Source organism: Acinonyx jubatus, chromosome E2 (genome assembly GCF_027475565.1).
Source record: "Acinonyx jubatus isolate Ajub_Pintada_27869175 chromosome E2, VMU_Ajub_asm_v1.0, whole genome shotgun sequence".
In the NCBI taxonomy this organism is placed as follows: Eukaryota; Metazoa; Chordata; class Mammalia; order Carnivora; family Felidae; genus Acinonyx; species Acinonyx jubatus.
In genome coordinates this window covers 60,539,494-60,556,602 of record NC_069396.1, presented here as the reverse complement: position 1 = coordinate 60,556,602, position 17,109 = coordinate 60,539,494, and the positions used below count along the sequence as shown (strand labels likewise).

The 17,109-nt window shown below is 57.9% G+C and overlaps 4 protein-coding genes across 6 annotated transcripts in view; 2 read left to right on the top strand and 2 right to left on the bottom strand.

Moving 5' to 3' along the window:
- The window catches only part of LOC106987932 (tigger transposable element-derived protein 1-like), a 46,915-nt gene extending 45,220 nt beyond the window's left edge, over positions 1 to 1,695 (bottom strand). Inside the window, exon 1 of the mRNA XM_053211242.1 lies at positions 1,469 to 1,695. The gene's annotated coding sequence lies outside the window, so the exon portion shown is untranslated. The remainder of the gene's footprint in view (positions 1 to 1,468) is intronic.
- Positions 1,696 to 2,199: 504 nt separating this feature from the next.
- UBE2M (ubiquitin conjugating enzyme E2 M) lies at positions 2,200 to 4,896 on the top strand. The gene is made up of 6 exons (XM_027037588.2): positions 2,200 to 2,481; positions 3,545 to 3,639; positions 3,776 to 3,814; positions 3,921 to 4,024; positions 4,219 to 4,282; positions 4,380 to 4,896. The coding sequence occupies exons 1-6, from the start codon at positions 2,373 to 2,375 to the stop codon at positions 4,518 to 4,520; spliced, it is 552 nt and encodes a 183-aa protein (XP_026893389.1). The 5' UTR covers positions 2,200 to 2,372; the 3' UTR covers positions 4,521 to 4,896.
- Positions 4,897 to 5,531: 635 nt separating this feature from the next.
- On the top strand, positions 5,532 to 8,645 carry CHMP2A (charged multivesicular body protein 2A). Of its 3 annotated transcripts, none has more exons than XM_015086298.3 (6): positions 5,532 to 5,687; positions 6,481 to 6,694; positions 7,765 to 7,944; positions 8,032 to 8,162; positions 8,253 to 8,314; positions 8,431 to 8,645. In XM_015086298.3, exons 2-6 carry the CDS (start codon positions 6,527 to 6,529, stop codon positions 8,556 to 8,558), a joined length of 669 nt encoding a protein of 222 aa, XP_014941784.2. In that variant the 5' UTR covers positions 5,532 to 5,687; positions 6,481 to 6,526; the 3' UTR covers positions 8,559 to 8,645. The 3 variants fall into 3 exon arrangements, with proteins under 3 accessions (XP_014941784.2, XP_014941785.2, XP_053067242.1); XM_015086299.3 differs by having other exon boundaries at positions 5,533 to 5,687; positions 6,485 to 6,694; XM_053211267.1 differs by lacking the exon at positions 5,532 to 5,687 and adding an exon at positions 5,698 to 5,822.
- Positions 8,646 to 9,347: 702 nt separating this feature from the next.
- TRIM28 (tripartite motif containing 28) lies at positions 9,348 to 15,725 on the bottom strand. Its single transcript, XM_027037521.2, has 17 exons — positions 15,096 to 15,725; positions 14,648 to 14,760; positions 14,319 to 14,451; positions 12,458 to 12,593; positions 12,264 to 12,380; positions 12,066 to 12,180; positions 11,766 to 11,912; positions 11,547 to 11,661; positions 11,359 to 11,465; positions 11,229 to 11,265; positions 11,107 to 11,152; positions 10,780 to 11,032; positions 10,381 to 10,700; positions 10,173 to 10,296; positions 10,003 to 10,089; positions 9,788 to 9,925; positions 9,348 to 9,695 (listed from the first exon to the last, which is right to left on the bottom strand). The coding sequence occupies exons 1-17, from the start codon at positions 15,427 to 15,429 to the stop codon at positions 9,519 to 9,521; spliced, it is 2,499 nt and encodes an 832-aa protein (XP_026893322.2). The 5' UTR covers positions 15,430 to 15,725; the 3' UTR covers positions 9,348 to 9,518.
- Between the last annotated feature and the right edge of the window lie 1,384 nt (positions 15,726 to 17,109).

Genomic DNA, 17,109 nt, shown 5'->3' with positions numbered 1-17,109 from the left:
GCCAGGCCCAGAGGATACAGGCACCCTCACCACCCAAACCACCTGTGCCCCTCTGTCACTGTGTGGCCATGAGAATAACAAGGGAAACACAGCTGCACCACTTCCAACCCAACCCCCAGCCTCAGCACAGCCATCCCCTCCTTCCTGGTCCAGATCCCATGACCCCCTTTACCCAGCATTTTGTTTCATGGCTCAGTCTTCCCCACTGGATGGTTAGGAAGCCATACGGTCACAGACCACATGAGTCTAGCTTTGGCTAGTGCAGCGCCACCTCTCCAGGGAACCATACCCCATCCTCAGATGGGCCTTCAGCTGATGGGCCTCAGAAACTGGCCTGAGGATGGACACATGGTTTAGTGTGACCAATAGGCAACACCCCTGAGACTGGCTGCAAAAAGAGTGGTCATCAACCTTCGGCTGGAGATAGCCTGTACAATAAATCGGGAGAGCAGAATGGCTGAGAAGAACAGAGAGAAAGGGATAGAGGAAGAGTGAGTCTGGAGGGGCCATGTGAGTCCTGAGACCAGCCATGTCTGAAGCCTGAGAACGCTGGTATGGTTGCAATGTCAGCCCCCAATTTGAACTGTTTGATGCTCCTGAGTCCCTTTCCTCACCCTGGCACCTCTCCACGCAACGCACAAAGGAATTAAGAAAGGATGCTGAGACTGTGAGGCTGGCATAAGGGCACAACCAGAGGAATGAAAGGGGTGTCTGGGAGGGTGACATTGAGAATGGAAGGGTCTAAGAGGAAGCAGTTGCAAAGACGCGACTGGGATCAGTCCATGGAGCCCGAGGACGTCAATGGTACCAGAGAACCCACAGAGCAGGGCCTCTAAGGAGGCTGGGGCCAAGATGGACGCCAGCCCAAGATCCGAAGAGGTGGAGGCGACTCCCTGAGGTGAGGATGGCTGAAGTGGACGCCAGGTCGGGTCTGAGGAGGCGCTGGGGATGAGATGGCGTCAGGGCGACTCCTCTTAAGTCAGGACTGCAGGCCTGGCTCCGGGTTCGACGGCTGAGAGGAACCCGTAAACACCCCTATCCAACCCCAGCGCCGGCCCAACTGGACCGCCAAGACCTCTTCCACAAAGCCCCAGGCGATGACGGTAGTTCGCCTTAGAGACGCAAGGGGACGTACAGCGGGAGCCGCACTCGGTCGCAAAAAGACCAAGCTGCAGAACTCCGGATGCACCCATCTGCCCTGCCCCAAACCCGATCCAACCCTCGCCGCGCAGCTCACCCGCCTGACGGTTTCCGTGGTGACAACCGGAAGTCGCAGAACCGCCCCGCGCCGCTTTCTCCCGCCCTCAGAGAAACGCTGAGCTGTGATTGGAGTGGAGGCTGACCATACCGAGAGCTGAAGATCGTAAAGCGTCCCCACTGGAACATTCCCATCTAAGTGTCCACCTATGTGAACCTCCAAAGTGCTTACCACTCTCTAGCGCAATACACGTTTTATTTGCTAGTTTACCTCAGCCAGGATCTCCGCGAGCGGGTTGCGTTTGCGGTGGGACATCGAGGGTACTAAACCCCGCACTCCTTGGGTAACGCCTATGGCCTTGCCGTGGCTCTGGCCCGCCCTGGTCACCCTGCCTCTGTGACCTCCAGGGGCAAGGACCTCGTGTGACCCACCCACTCAGCCGTCTGCAAGGGTGGACTACGAGCGAAGAGACCTGAATCTGCCCCACTTAAAGATGGCGGCGGCACCGCCCATGCCTGGACCCACGAGCGTCCCCGGAAATGACCGAGCTTAGCCGAAAGTGTCCGAATACCAAGACCTATCGCTGAGCAACGCGGGGTGGCGGCGGCTGCGCAGGCGCACAGCGCAGGCCAGGCAAGAAAAGCCGAAGTCGGCGAGCGACGGAAATATCCGAAGCGGTGGGGCGCCCGAGGCCGTTGCGGACCTCCGCGCCGAAGCCGCTGCTGCCGCGGAAGCCGAGCCTCCCTCAGTACGCGGCCGCCGCCACCGCGGCCGCCGCCTCCTCCTTCCCCTCGAGCCGCACCCCCTCGCGGTGGGAACGAGTGAACGGACAGGCGGCACGGCCACTGCTGGGCCTGAGGGGACCTAAGCGGACGAGGGGGAGGAGGGAGCGGCCGGGTGGGGGCGGGGCCTAGCGGGCCCGAGAACAGCCGAGTCGGCCCGAGCGCCGCCGAGCGAGCCCGAGGCGCTGGGCCAGGCCGGAGCCGGACTACGGGAGCCGACGCGGGCCGCGCGGTGGGCGCGGAGCGGCGCGGCCGGGCGGGCGGCGGAGGCAGCAGCAGCGGAGGAGGCCGCGGCGGCGGGTTCGAGTGGCGGAGGCGGCGCGGGTGGCGGCAGGGGGCCGGGTGGCCGGGGTCCCGGGCCCCGCAGCGGCGGCAGCGGCGGCGGCGGCAGGATGATCAAGCTGTTCTCGCTGAAGCAGCAGAAGAAGGAGGAGGAGTCGGCGGGCGGCACCAAGGGCAGCAGCAAGAAGGCGTCGGCTGCGCAGCTGCGGATCCAGAAGGGTAGGGGTTCGGGGGATGGGGGTGGGGGTCGGAGGTCAGCGCCTGGGGTGGGATGTTATAGGTTTCGGGAGTGGAATTATGCAGTCATTGGGGGTCAGAGATGTGGCCACAGAAGTGGGGGGCTGGAGGTTAGGGCCTTAGTTTGGTGTGATGGGGCATTAGGGGTGAGTAATGTAGTCACCGGAGGGGTCAGAGACAGGGGTCCAAATGTAGAACATTTAGGATATTTAGAAAGCCAAAGCCAGGCATCTTGCATTAGGGACCGAGAATCAGAGAGTCCGTCAATGGAGGGCGGGTAGGAGGCGGGGGACTCCAGAATATAGGGGTCAGCAGGAATATGGGTGACAAAGAGGAGATTGGATAGTGGGGGGCCAAGGATTGGGGATAGGAGTGGGAGAAAATTTAGGGAAGTATGTTGGGATCATTAGGAATCTGAGAATCAGATGGGGTGCAGTAAGTTTTGGGGACCGATTTGTGGGTCTGGGGGTCACACGGCTATTTTGGGGCTTGGGATGACACATGGAGGGGCGAGAGTGTGTGCTAGGAACTGGAGATGGGAGTAAGGTTGCAATTAGACTGTCGTGCTGTAGGCGGTGGGAATCTTAGAGGGGTACAGCAATGAGAACGCATATGTCTGAGGGTTAGATGGGTACCTGAATTTGGGATGACAAACAGAAGAGAGGAGAGACATGGGGACAGGATTGGTGAGGAGACAATGGGGGGCAGCATCCTTGAGTTTGGGTGGATAGGTGGGGACCAACAGTGTCCGCTAGAAAATGGAGGTCATGTTTGGGGATCCTGAGGTTTGGGGTAGTTGGAGGCTCTTGGAGGCCACATGGGAGTGGGAGCATTTGGGAGCTGGGTTGGGGGTACCCCGCTCTCAAGTGCTGAGACATAAGGCTATAAATTCAGAAGAATTGGAACTTACCCTGGGCCAGGAACTATTGCATAGCACAGTTGAAAATGCATGTTTGAAGTATGCCATGGATCTAGTACCTACACCTGCTCTGAGTGCCCTCGTCTCTCCCTCTTTTTGTTCCCTTTCTCTGCTGTGCAAACCCAGACATAAACGAGCTGAACCTGCCCAAGACGTGTGACATCAGTTTCTCAGATCCAGACGATCTCCTCAACTTCAAACTGGTTATTTGTCCTGATGAGGTAAGGGCACACTAAGTTGGACTCCCAGGCATGGCTGGGGTGGGGGGGGCGGGGGGGCACCTTGTGTTGGGAGACCTGGTTTACCCGCCAAGCCCTGCAGGATGGTGCCCTAACACCTTCCTCTTTCTTTTCACAGGGTTTCTACAAGAGTGGGAAGTTTGTGTTCAGTTTTAAGGTGAGTCCCAGGTGGGCAGGGATGGCTCCCTGGCTGAGGAGGCAACAGCTGAGGACCCAACCAGGCACTGCTGGGGCACCTATTTTCTCTCTCTTTTTGGAGCCAGGTGGGCCAGGGTTACCCACATGACCCCCCCAAGGTGAAGTGTGAGACAATGGTCTATCACCCCAACATTGACCTCGAGGGCAACGTCTGCCTCAACATCCTCAGGTGAGGGCCCTGACTTTGGACTGCACAGATGTCTGCCCTTTCCCTCTCTCCTGTGCTCTGTGGTACTCTATCTCTTCATCTCCACATTTTCTTCAAGTCTTGCCCTTAGCTTTCTCCTGGGCCTGACCTGTTCAGTCCCAGCAGGCTCTGTGGTGGCCACTCACCAGTGTCTGACCCTGATTCTTTGTCCACAGAGAGGACTGGAAACCAGTCCTTACGATAAACTCCATAATTTATGGCCTGCAGTATCTCTTCTTGGTGAGTAGGGGTGGGGGTGAGGCGGGGGCGGGGGGGGGGTGGAGGTTGGCCCTCTCTGCTCTTAGGGCCTGTTGACCCCCACCCATACCGGCCACAGGAGCCCAACCCTGAAGACCCACTGAACAAGGAGGCCGCCGAGGTCCTGCAGAACAACCGGCGGCTGTTTGAGCAGAATGTGCAGCGCTCCATGCGAGGTGGCTATATCGGCTCCACCTACTTTGAGCGCTGCCTGAAATAGGGCTGGCGCACGCCCACCCCTGCCAGGGCCACCAGCCCCGGCGTCCCCTGCAAATATTTATTGGGGGCCACAGGTGGGGGGCATGGGGTGGCTGGTGGGGGAATCCCATGCCCTGGCCTTGCCTCCCCTCCTTGCCACCCGCTCCTAGTTATTTTTTTTTTTAACCACCATGTGATTAAGGTCGGCGCTGCCTCCCCCCGACCTGCTCAGCGATGGGAAATGAATTGGCTTGTCTAGCCCCCAGCTGGGTGCTGTCCAGCCCCCCACTCTGGGCTCTGGGGTGGGTGGCCAAGGGGACCGGGTGGCTGGGGCTTGGGAACCCCACCCCTCCACCACTGGAGGTCCCACCAGGCTATTAAAGGGGAATGTTACTGCATGGCCTCCGTCTCTTCCTTCTCTGGGGGTGGGAGGGGGAGGTGATGTCCACCAGGGCTCTCGCAGTAAGCGTGGTGGAAGATGTATGGTCACAGGTGGCACTAGGGTACCCCTCAGTACGCTATCCGGTGCCTGGAACCAGCCCTAGGAGAGGGAGGGGTAGTAGGGAGACCACACCCCAAGCTTCAGGCTAGATGGAATGAATTCCAATCTGGGACCAGCGAGGGGCAGGATCCAGTAACCACTTGCATCCTGGCTGGTAAGCCAGCATAGAGGAAAGTCCGTGCCATCTCCAGCTCTGCCCCCTCCTGCTATGGTTGGGCCTATTAAGAACTTGTCCCTGGTGCTACCAGGTGCCTGAGGTCCAGAAATATTAGGGAGACGTCAGGGTCCGTCGGATGAGCTGGGCCCTCTAGTGGGTGAAGTGGTGGGGTGCGGGACCTCTGGGGTGGCCAGGCAGAAGGCGCCCGATGATGCACCAACCCGGCGGGAACTGGGATCCCAGACGTGGCTCGGCTGGAACCTATGGAACACCCTCAGGCAGGCCGTAGAGAGACGAAAGGTGGTGCGCATGCGCCTAGGTGCCGGGCCCCTCCAGAAGACGTACGCATGCGCGCTCTTGTCCCCTCCCATCGTTCCGGGTGCCGGCGGAACGTGTGACGTCAGATCATCTTTTCCGGAAACGGCGACGACGGCAGAAAGAACCGAGGGGCTGTCGTTGGTGGGCGCGCCTGGAATCCGAGTGAGGAGAGTGTGACCCGGAAGCGGAAGCGGATTCCCGTCCCAGCTCCGGTGAGTGGCCCCTGCCGTGCCGAGGGTCCCGGGTGGGTGCGTGGGCGACGACATACGAGGGCCTCTCCACCTGGGCGTCGATTGCCTTGCCCCTCCCCGGGACCCTGGCTTCATCATCGGGCCAACTTGTTCTCGGTGTGCAGGCTTCCCCACGCCCCCCCCCCCCCCCCGATTCTGTCCTAAGTGAACAGGGCGCCCTAACGCGTCTTCCCTCTCTGGGTGTTCAGGGATCCCCAAGGACCCCTAACTCTCCTAGGTCTACAAAGCTCTCCAGCGTCCATCACGTCCTTAGCGTAGCGGTTTCTCCCACGCCCCACAACCATATTCTCCTCACCCAGGTTCCTTCTCCATTTGGACCCTCCAAATCCGAATGCCATTCATACGCTGTCAGCTTCAGAACTCCCTGTATCCACTTTGTTATTGGCACTCAGGCCCTCCACTTATCCTTCCATCCCCAGTCGGTTCCCCACAATTGCCCTGTCTTAGGCGCTCAGCGTCCCAGTCCAGGTCCTCACCATGATCTGGAGAGAGGCTGAAGCCTTGAACCTCCTTGGGGGCACTATGATGAAAGGCTGGGGTGGGTATATCGTGGAGGACTTTCAGATATTGCTGGCCCACTTGTATCCATTGGGCTACTGTGGTGTTCCAGACTACGTTTTGGCCTTCTGTTATCGCTTCCTCTCCCTACTCACCCCTTCCCTTTTTGCAAGACCAACTATCACCCCTCCCCATACACATTGTGATCCCTGCTCTGCTTCTTGCCCTTTTTCTGGGCCCTCCCACCACCTTGCAGCTAGGCTTCACACTTGGCACAGGCCCACTGGTGGGCTCCTGCTACCATGGACCTGTTGTTTGGGCGCCGGAAGACACCAGAGGAACTGCTGAGGCAGAACCAGCGGGCCCTGAACCGTGCCATGCGAGAGTTGGACCGTGAACGACAGAAGCTAGAGACCCAGGAGAAGAAAATCATTGCAGACATCAAGAAGATGGCCAAGCAGGGCCAGATGGTGAGCTCAGTTGGGCAAAGGCTGGGACACAGGATTAGGTGCTGTTTGGTTAGACATTGCTCTAACCACAGACCATGTATGACAGGACACCAATAGATAGGTGCTTTGAGTGAAACAAAGGGCAAGCAGGGCTTCCCTATTTTGGGGATCCAGAAAGACTGCCTCCCAGAAGGTGACATCAGGGCCACAAACCTTGAGTAATAGTGAGCCTGTGAAAATCCAAGCAACCAGTGTGTGAAACAGATGAAGCAAATGTTCCATGAGTGAGTGATAGGTGAGCTCAGGAGAGAGGATAGGCCAGACCAGTTGAAATCAAGGGCCACAGTGGGAGTGGAGTCAGAGGTGTTAATGCAAAGAGATGTGGCCTGAAATACACTGTGCCCTGGAGCTCAGTAAAAGAGACAGAGGGGCACCTGGATGGCTTAGTTGGTTGAGCATCCAGCTTAGGCTCAGGTCATGATCTCACAGTTCATGAGTTCTAGCCGAGTAGGGCTCACTGCTGTCAGTGCAGAGCCTGCTTCATATCCTCTGCCCCCCACCCCTCAAAACTAAGTTAAAAAAATAAAATAGCCTGAAGCACTAGGGAGCAGAGCCCATGACAGGTGATAGAGCTTGAACCTGAGCAGTTGGGTTGAAGACGTGCCAATTCCCAGAATAAGCAAGGCAAGGAAGAGATTTAAGGAAGTCAGGAGCTATGGATAGATTTACATGTGATGTGGGATAAAGAGCTTGAGGTATGAGCCTATGTGAGGTGGAGGGAGAGGCAAATTCATCAGCCAAGAATAGACATCCTGAGTCAAGGGAGTGTGACTCTAGATATGGAGGGAAAAGGATGACTGAATACAGTGAGCTCAGCCTTCCTTCCAGCGTTTGTGGGTCAGAGAAGTAAGCTACAAAGGAGCCTATGGAGTGGTGACCCAAGAGACAGGAGAATGAGGTTGGGAGGAGGGAGGGGGAAGTGACCACTGGGTTTAACCACATGTAAATTGCTGAAAACATCAATTGGAATGGTGCAGTTGGAGCCTCTTCCCTCAGCCCACTCTCCCTGCCACCTTTGTCCACTCCCTCAGGATGCCGTGCGAATCATGGCAAAAGACTTGGTGCGCACTCGGCGTTATGTGCGCAAATTTGTGTTGATGAGGGCCAACATCCAGGCTGTGTCCCTGAAGATCCAGACACTGAAGTCTAACAACTCAATGGCACAAGCTATGAAGGGGGTCACCAAAGCCATGGGCACCATGAACAGACAGGTGCGCCTCTCCCATTCCCCTTCCCTCCGCCCCCAACTAATGTCAGGGACCAGACTCAGACTCACCCTCCCCACACCCCACTTCCAGCTGAAGTTGCCTCAGATCCAGAAGATCATGATGGAATTTGAGCGGCAGGCCGAGATCATGGACATGAAGGAGGAGATGATGAATGATGCAATTGATGATGCCATGGGTGATGAGGAAGATGAAGAGGAGAGGTTAGGGGACACCAGGTGTGGGGAGGGTGGGAATGGATGTGTGGTCCTCATACAGGCCTGGCCCTCATAAAATTCTTCTCTCTTCCCAAGTGACGCCGTTGTGTCCCAGGTCCTGGATGAGCTAGGATTGAGCCTGACAGATGAGCTGTCAAGTGAGTGCACCAAACCTTGGGCCCTGTCCCACCCAACGGTCCAGCCACAGCCCGACCCCTCCCCTCCCAGCATTATTCCTTTCTACAGGAGCTGTCCTATTCCCCCCACTCTGTAGACCTCCCCTCTACCGGAGGCTCACTCAGTGTGGCTGCCAGTGGGAAGAAAGCAGAAGCTGCAGCCTCAGCCCTAGTAGATGCCGACGCAGACCTGGAGGAGCGGCTCAAGAATCTGCGGAGGGACTGACCACCCTATACCACCCTGGTGGGAGGCAGGCAACAGATGCCCGGCAGTTTTACTGTACTTCTTCTGTAATAAAGGATTGGACACTAATTCCTAGGCCTGTGTGACTGGCCTGATGTGGGCCAGGCTGGGGTCCCTTGGGACAGAGGTCACATACAGGCTTGGTAAAGGGGTGGTTGGCATGCATGGCAGAAGGCCAAGTGCCACATTAGGGGGGGTGTGAGATAAAGAAGGCTGGACTGCTTCCCTGTTTGTGGCAGTGGTTGACAGGTCAAGTGTCCGGGGATGTTCAGTTTGGGAGCGGACGGTCAGCTGTGAGCCCTGCTTCAGCACCCCTCCCAAGGTCTCCAGTGCCTATCACCTTGAAGACAGTGGGTTTCCCACATACCCTGGAAGTCTGGGCTCATCTGCCAGGGATCCTCAAACACCCAGCTCAGTATGGTACCATCTGATTAAGAAAAATAGTTATACCCAAGTCTAGGAAGCACTCAGGAAGAATGGCCACCATGCAGGATGTATCTGGGGCTTCACCCTGCCTGCCCCACACATCAGCCTGGACCTTCCCACCTAGAGGGCACCCAACAACCTCCAGCATGTTCACCATGCGACCCTTCCCCCAATCTGAAACACTCTCTCCATTGGGAAGGGCCCAAGAAGGATGCTCTTCCCTATCCCATGGACACCAAGGTGGCTGAGGGCAAATGCCCCCACACCTACTCTGTCCACCAGGGCATGGTGAGGGAATTGAGACAAGGCCCCAGGACCACGGCCCCCACCAAAAGAGGCCTGAAGAACTGGTGAAGTTTTTATTAAATCCACATAAGTAAAAACCATATTGTGAAGGACTGGGGGATGGGGCCACCAAGAAGTAGGAGCCAGGCCACCAGAGGGGGGCGTGGGGGAGAGGGGATTTGACAGGACAGAGAACAGAGCCACGTTGGGTTGGCCTGAGAGGCCACAGCCTCAGGGGCCATCACCAGGACCACTGGATAGCTCCTGGGCACTCAGGCCAGCACCAGGCAGGCTCAGCGGTGGGGGCTCCACCAGCACAGCTGAGAACTTGGTGTCACCAAAGGCCTCGTTCATGCGAGTCTCGAAGAAGCGTTGCAGGCCGATGATGGACTGCACATCTGCCTTGTCCTGAGCCAGGCATATTGCAGTAGGTGGGTCCTAGCTCTCCCTCCTCCCACCTACCCTCCCCCTGCCACCAGCCCCATTCTCCCCAAGCTCACCTCTGTCAGCTTGTTGAACTGCTTAAACATGCGGCCCACATCCTGGGCAAACTCCTGGGGGGAGCTATAGGGAGGTGACAACTTCTCCTGGAGACGGGCGCGGATCAGGGTTAAGTCCAGGGTGCCGCCAGGCTGATCCTGTAGACAGAGGCCAGGCTGAAAGTGAGGCCAGGCAGCCCCACCCCCCCCTCCCCCGCTGAAGTCCCAGGACTCACCAGGGAGAAAGTGGAGTCAGTAGCCAGCTGGTGCAGGGGACGGCAGGGCTCGTGACAAAACAGGGCCAGCAGGACACGCTCACACTTCTATGAACAGGACGAGTGACATCAGAGCCAAAGAGGGGTAAGGCTGCTGAGCAACTCTTAAAGGAGCAGGCCCTCACCCTCACCTGCTGGTTGGCTGGCGAGAGCTTGGCCACCACACCAGTGCTATCACCACCATCCAGACTCAGGCTGCCATCTTCCTCTTTCAGATCAGGTAGCACATGGCAGAGAGAGCAACTCCACTCCTCCCTGGATGGAAGGAGAATGAGGGGCTGCACAGAAGCCAGCCAGCCCAGCCCTCCACCCGGCACAGACCCTACACAAGCCTCGCACCCTGGCACATCCTGCAGGGCAGGCAGGTGGCAGTCCAGGTGGAAGCAGAACTCGCACTGGTTGCACATGACCAGATCGCCTGGCTTCTGGCAGACGCGGCAGATGGTGGCACTGTCATCCAGGGCACCGGGGCCACCTGCTGGGGCTGAAGTGCCCTCTGGAGCCACCACCTCTAGACCTGAACTAGTGCTGCCACTGGGTGAGGCCAGGCGGGGGCCCTCAGCACCGGGGCCCTCCGCCAGGGCCATCAGCACAGGCTTGGTCTCAGGGCCTTCAGTGGCAGCAGGTGGGGCTCCAATGGCCGCCTCTGTCTCTTCCTCCTGCAAAGAGATAAGGGGTGTTCAGCAGGATGCTGATGTGGGCGTTCATTTCCCAGCCAGTCACTTGGGGCAGACTCACCTTGACGATGGCCATGCCAGGCAGTGGAGGGGCACCAGGAGCCCCAGGTGGAGCAGTCCCAGGCTGTCCAGCAGCAGCAGCTGCAGCACCACGCTCAATAACAATGAGATTGTAATCTTCAGTGGTGCTGCCTGGGAAGACTTTGAAAACTGGTGGCTGGCTATCAGCCGTGAGATCCAGGTCCAGGCGCTCAAGGCTCACCCGTGGCACCTTGCGCATGAGGCCACTCACCTCGCCCTCACCTGAGCGGGACCTGTGGGTGCGGCTTGGTGTTAGCACACCCATCCCTATCCCCATCTGGCTCCACCAAAGGATAGCCAAACTCACCGCTTCACACCTGACACATGGGGCTCTGCACTCGAGTAAGGATCATCTGCTCAGAAAATAGAAAAAAGAAGGTTGGGGATAGACCTAAAGCACTGGAGCTCTCCCACCTACAAGGCACTCACCTGAGCCAAAGCCATAGCCTTCCTGCACCTCCATGGGCTGTGGGCAAAGCAGGTGGACCTCAGTGAGCAGGTGTCCCATAGGACCGTTGCCCCTACCCTACGCTGCCAGGGTCCCCCCTCCCCTGCTCACCTGGCTGCTGCCAGAACCCTGCTTGCTCAAGGGCCCTGGAGCCCGAGGAGGGGCCATGGGCGTAGGGCCTGTCGAGTTGGTGCCTGGACGCTCTGCCACGATCTTGCCTGCATAAAGAAAAAATTAGCATTAAGAAGACAATGTCTGGAATGATTGCAATATGTAACACAGAAAAGAAAGGGACACACCGAAAGCCTCTGCACTCTTGGTCCAGGCATTGAGGTCCCACTGGAACTTCATCTCGCCATGTGGCTCCACAGGATCCACAATCATCTTGAGGGCCCGATGCAGCTGGAAATAGATCTGAAAAAGGGGCAGTGCATGAACATACAGACAATAAACAAGGCTCCAGGGTGCGGAGCGGCACCTGCCTGGATCCCATCACCTGAGTGTCCACCAGCACACACCAGCTTCTTGGAGAGCAGCAGAGCTGTGTTGTTGTCACTCTCCAAAGCCCATGAGGCAAAGCGCAGGATATGTTCCTGGTGCTTCTGGATCTTGGTCATGGTCCAGTGTTGTCGCTCCAGGCGCTCCTGCTGCCCCTCTGTCACCTTCTGCAGGTAGAGGAGAAGACCGAGGAAAGAAAACACCAAGGATGGCATCAACAGCCAGCACAAAGTGCTAGTCCCCAAGACCCTCCCACTGTAGATAGGGTTGGCAGCCAGCAGATGGGACCCAGAAACCCTCCCCCCTCAAACGGGGCATACCTGGGCATCGTTGACCAGCACACGGCCCCGCTTGTTCAGTTCCTTCATGATCTGCAAAATGGCCATCTTAACATCCACCTGCACACGCTTCTGTACATCAGACACTTGGCGGATCCTGGGGGAGCAGCAGAGTGAGCCAGGTTAGGAAGGTGCTCAGCAGGAACTGCCCCCAACTATGGCCCTGGCTTCCACACTTACGAGCTGCGAACCTCCTTGGTGTTCTTCTGCAGCGTCGCATGCTTGTCCCCAAGGCGTTTTACCAGTGAGGCCAGGAGCTTGCGCTGGTTCCTCACTGCATCCTCCAGAAACTGATATCTGAGGGCAAACAGAAGTGGGCCTGGGTGCTGAACATGGGAACGGGCAGCACCCAGCCATCCTGCTTCAGTACTCACTGGTGGTCCTTGTGGGTGTTGAGCTGGCAGTCCCTACAAGTGAGGGTGTCACAGCTCTCACAGAACAGCACAAGGGGCTCGTGCTTGTGCACGTTGCAGTACACTGTGCGCTCACCGTCCCTGGACTTGGCTGGCCCTGGGGAACAGAAGAAACCATGAGGCTGAAGCTCATCCTTTAGCTATCTCCAACTCAAGTGGTAGACAGAACTTAAGGCCTCACTTCCTGCCTGTCCTGCAACCATAGGCTGTCTGCTGGGAAAACCCAAAGGCCCTGCATCAGTGGCCAGGAAAAAATGAAAGGCCTGTAAGCCTAGATCCTTCCTCTCAAAACCCTCTGCCCCAACCCTGACCCAGAGAACTACCCCTGCTCCTTCCAGCTTCTGACACTGACAACAAACTCTAAAGACTTTGACAGAGACCTCCCATCTGCTATTCCCTTTACTAGAACCTTCCCTGGGTAGACACTCAGGAGAGCCCCTCCACCTTGAAAACCTCCACTGGGCTCCATTTCTCCTCTCTCACAGCAGGTTCTGTCCAGCAGAGGAGAGATTATGGCTACTGTGGCATCCAAGCACACAGAATGTTTGCTTGCTGGCACACACAGAAGCCAATCAGGGACTAGAGACACTGCTCAGGTGCAGCTTCCTCAGAAGTCATGCCTTGGTTGATCTCTCTTCAGTAATTAAGAAGTCCACAAACCTTTTACAACCCATAGGCCTACGGAAGGTTCTGGCCTCACAAAGCCTTGTCAGGATAGAAAAGTGAAAATGTCAGACCAAACCCCTCACTGAGAGATCAAGTCTCCTCTCTCTGAGAAGAATCTTGGTGATTAAAGTAATACTGCAAAAAGACCAATACACCGCTACCCCACTCCCAACCTGTCACCACCAGCAAGCTGCTTGAGACCATCTACCCAATCTCAATTACATCTTGGCTACACTATTCCAGCCTAAGACATACAACACTGGGATACAAGTCAACCAGACAGACCACAGTTCCTCCAATATTGCCCCCTCCTGCACCCTGCCTGACTAAACCCAGGAGCCCTTTGCTCCTGATTCCTCATGCCCCACAGCCACCACCTCCATCCTTATCTTCTTGCCAATGCTATGCTATTCCTCTGTGACTGAGAAGTCACAGCGTAACTACCAGAAGGCCACACATAGTGAGTTCTGAACCAAAAACCAGGCTAGACTCAAAAAGTCCTTTTATGTGCCACTACCAACATTTACAGAAAAGCCTACAAGTACTTTAGCTGAACTTTAAAATGCGTATGATCCAAAGATGAAAGATTTCTAAAACTCACTCTCCATCCATAATGGCCTTGAAGGTTCTTGCAGTTTATCAACACACTGTGGCTCAGAGGCCTCACTTTCCCATACAGAGACTTAACCATGTTGCCAGTGAATTCTTCAAAAGGCCTCATATCCTTTCTCCAAACTCCCTGGGCTTCCCTGTTGGAATAAGCTGGCCCCTCCCACTGGAGCTTTTCCCCTGAGGAGGGGGTGGGGGTGGGTCCCTGATGAGCTTCCTTGAACCCTCAGTGCAAAAGGCCCCTGGCATACAGAGCACCCCCCTCCAAACCCCCCGCTGTCCGGGCCTCTGCCCACTCCCTGCCTGTGGCCTTTTCCCTCCCACCTGGACCAGCAGGCAGAGACTGGCACACCTGAGCCCCAGCCTCCCCATTTCTGACTGGTGCCCTAAAACCCTTCAGGTCGTACCCCCTAAAAAAAAAAAAGAAAGAAAAGAGAAGAAAAAAACAAAAAGCTCCTTGGGACCCATCCGCCATCTGTAACCAGCACCACAAACAGCTGAGAACAGATGTAAGGTAACCAAGGCTTTTCCCCTCTGCCTTGCATACCAGTGGAGCGCACAGTGTGGTCCTTGGTGTACTTCACCCGCTGGTGTGCCTCCACACACGTCTCACACAGCGGCTCAGAGCACTCCACACAGTAGCTGGTGGCAGGGGCGTTATCCTCACAGCTAGTGCAGCACTGCTGGGCAAAGGCAAAGTAAGCAGAGACAGAACCACCAGATAGGTCCTTACATACACCCCAGGTAATACAACCTGAAATCGTGTCTTTACCTAGCCTATGCAGTCTGCCTAGAGCCTTGCAGTATGAGAAAAATAAAGTCTGGAACTAGTACCATGTCCCCAGGCCTCCTAGGGTTTGCTGGAGCAGGACATACCTGATTTGCATCCTGGGAGTCTGTGGCAGCCTTGCTGCCACTGTCACGCATAAAATAATTCTCCACAATGTCTTTGGAGAAGCATTGCTGCTTGCACACAGGACAGTCAACCACTGGGGGGAAAAAAAATTCCTTTTTGAGACTGTTGCAAATTCACCTCCAAGCTATAACCCCATGGTCCCACTGTGCCTCAACCTCCATCCCAAGGAGGGCCGGATCCTCTCCTCAGGAAGGAGGCCAAACCCTTCCTTCATCGAACTTGAAGCAGACACCCCATGTGAGCGCCAAGCCCAGACTCCAATGCCCATACCCAATTCCGACACGCACTATCCAGGTTCCTATCCTCTCACCCAAATGATCCCCCGCCATCACCACGCTGAGAACCCAATCCCCACACCGAGTCGGGAATGCGGTGGGGGATGGGCTACTTCGGTCGGACCGTACTCACCGGCGCCGTCGCCCGCCGCACCGCCATCCCCCGAGCTGTTGGCGGCGGCGGGCGCCGGAGGCCCGAGGCAGGCACTGCAGGCCGAGTGCAGGCAGGGCAGCAGGCGCGGCTCCCTCTCGGGGCGCAGGCGCTCCCGGCACACACCGCAATGCTCCAGGAGCTCCAGCGCCTCGCCACCGCCCCCCGCGGGCGACGACGCCGAGGCCGAGGCCGCAGCCGCGGTCGAGGAGGCGGCGGCGCGCTTTTCGCCGCCCGCCGAACCCTCGCCCGGACCCGGGCTGGCCGAGGCCGCCGCCGCCGCCGCGGCCGAGGCCGCCGCCGCCGAGGCCGCCATTCACACGCCGCCGGGGGCGCCCAGTGGGGAGGAGGGGCGCGGGGCCCGCCGCGCAGGCGCAAACGCGCTCGCCACCAACGGCTGGGCCGCCGCCGCCGCGAGGCCGAGCGCCGCCACGCGCCGCCTGGGCTACTGCCCGCTGCGCGCGGGGCGCTGCCGAAGCCCGACCGGCCGCCGCCCGCTAGCCTTCCGCCGACGAAGACCGCGCTTCCTCTTCACAGGCCGCCCCGAAACCGAGCCACACGCCACGCGAACAACCGCTCGCCCGCGCGCCCGCTCGCAGAAAGAGCCGCGGCCGGGGGGCGGGACAGAAATAACTGGCGCCGACGCCGTCGCGCAAGCGCGCTGGGTGCCTTGCGCCCGGGGGCGGGGCCCGGGTCGGCCGCCTGAGGCGAGGCCGCGAGTACGCACGCGCCTGAGCCGGGTCTTCCTACCTCCGCCTACACTATCCCGGCGCCGCCTGCGCGGCGGGGGCGGGGCGATTGACATCACCGCCGCAACAGAGTACGCGGGCGGGGCGCGCGCACCTTTAACTAGATGGTGCTCCCCCTCTAGCTCTATCCCCTGGCCGCGAAACTGCGCAGGAGATTTGGCAGTCCAGGCCACCACCTCAATCCCCGCCCCTTAGGCCAGGCCGGAGAAGTCTCCAGTCGTTGCGTCCACAAGCGTTGGGGAAAGAGGCGGGGCCAAAAGCGAAGGGAGACATTGGGTCCAGGGAGCGGGGCGGTGGGTCCCATGCCAGGAGGAAGTCCCCTTCTGAGCCAAGTGGCTGACTTTTGCGTTTTAACTGTTTTATTGTTTAACGTGACAAACACTGAAACCTGCCTAAAGCAAATAGATTCCAAGGGGCTACAGAGCAACGAGTCTTGTGAAATCCCGCCTGACCCCCCAAGCGTCCCCTTCGCATCTTTTAGCCAGCCGCTGCGCTGACTTGGATGCTTTTCCAGGTGGGAGAACTGAATGAACCTCAATAGTGGGAGAATTCTAAGGACGGAAGCACGGTCGGGGCGGGGGGACGGTGAATCCTGTCTGAGAAGAAAACAGAGTCTGTTTAGGGAGAATCCCACCTAAGGGAGGAAACAAGATTCATCGGGGAAGGAATCCTGCCTCAGTTGGGAGCAGGATCTGTGCGGGGGTGGGGGTGGAGGGGTGGAGGAGTCCTGTCTGAGAGAGGAAACAATGTCTGGGGGGAATTCTATCAGATGGAGAGAACAAGGCCTGGGGGCGGGGGTGGGGGGGCGGAATCCTGTTGGAGAGAAACACGGCCTTTCTGTGGAGCCTGAGGAGGAAGCAAATTCTGTGGAGAATCCTGGAGCTAGGCAGGGTCTCCTGGGGAGAAAGAAGTCCTGTCCAAGCTGGGCCTATGGCGGAGGCAGAGAGCTCCAGTTTGATCCAGTTTGAGGTGGGAGCATAGTCTGGGAGGGGATCCTGTCTGAGGACATTACGCACGAAGAAAACTCGAGGGATGGATACCTCCGAGATGGTCCTTGGGGTGGCCCTTGACCCCTTTTGCAGGGCTCCTTGGTGCTGAGATCTCTAGTTTCAGGACGAGGCTAAAGGGGGGGGGGGGGGGGGGGCGGGGTTCAGCTTTTGAGAAGATGGAGAGAGCATGCCGGATGGCCGTGAGTCCGGCCCTAAGAGCCTACTAGGCGTCACCGAGTTCAAATGCAAAAGCTGCGG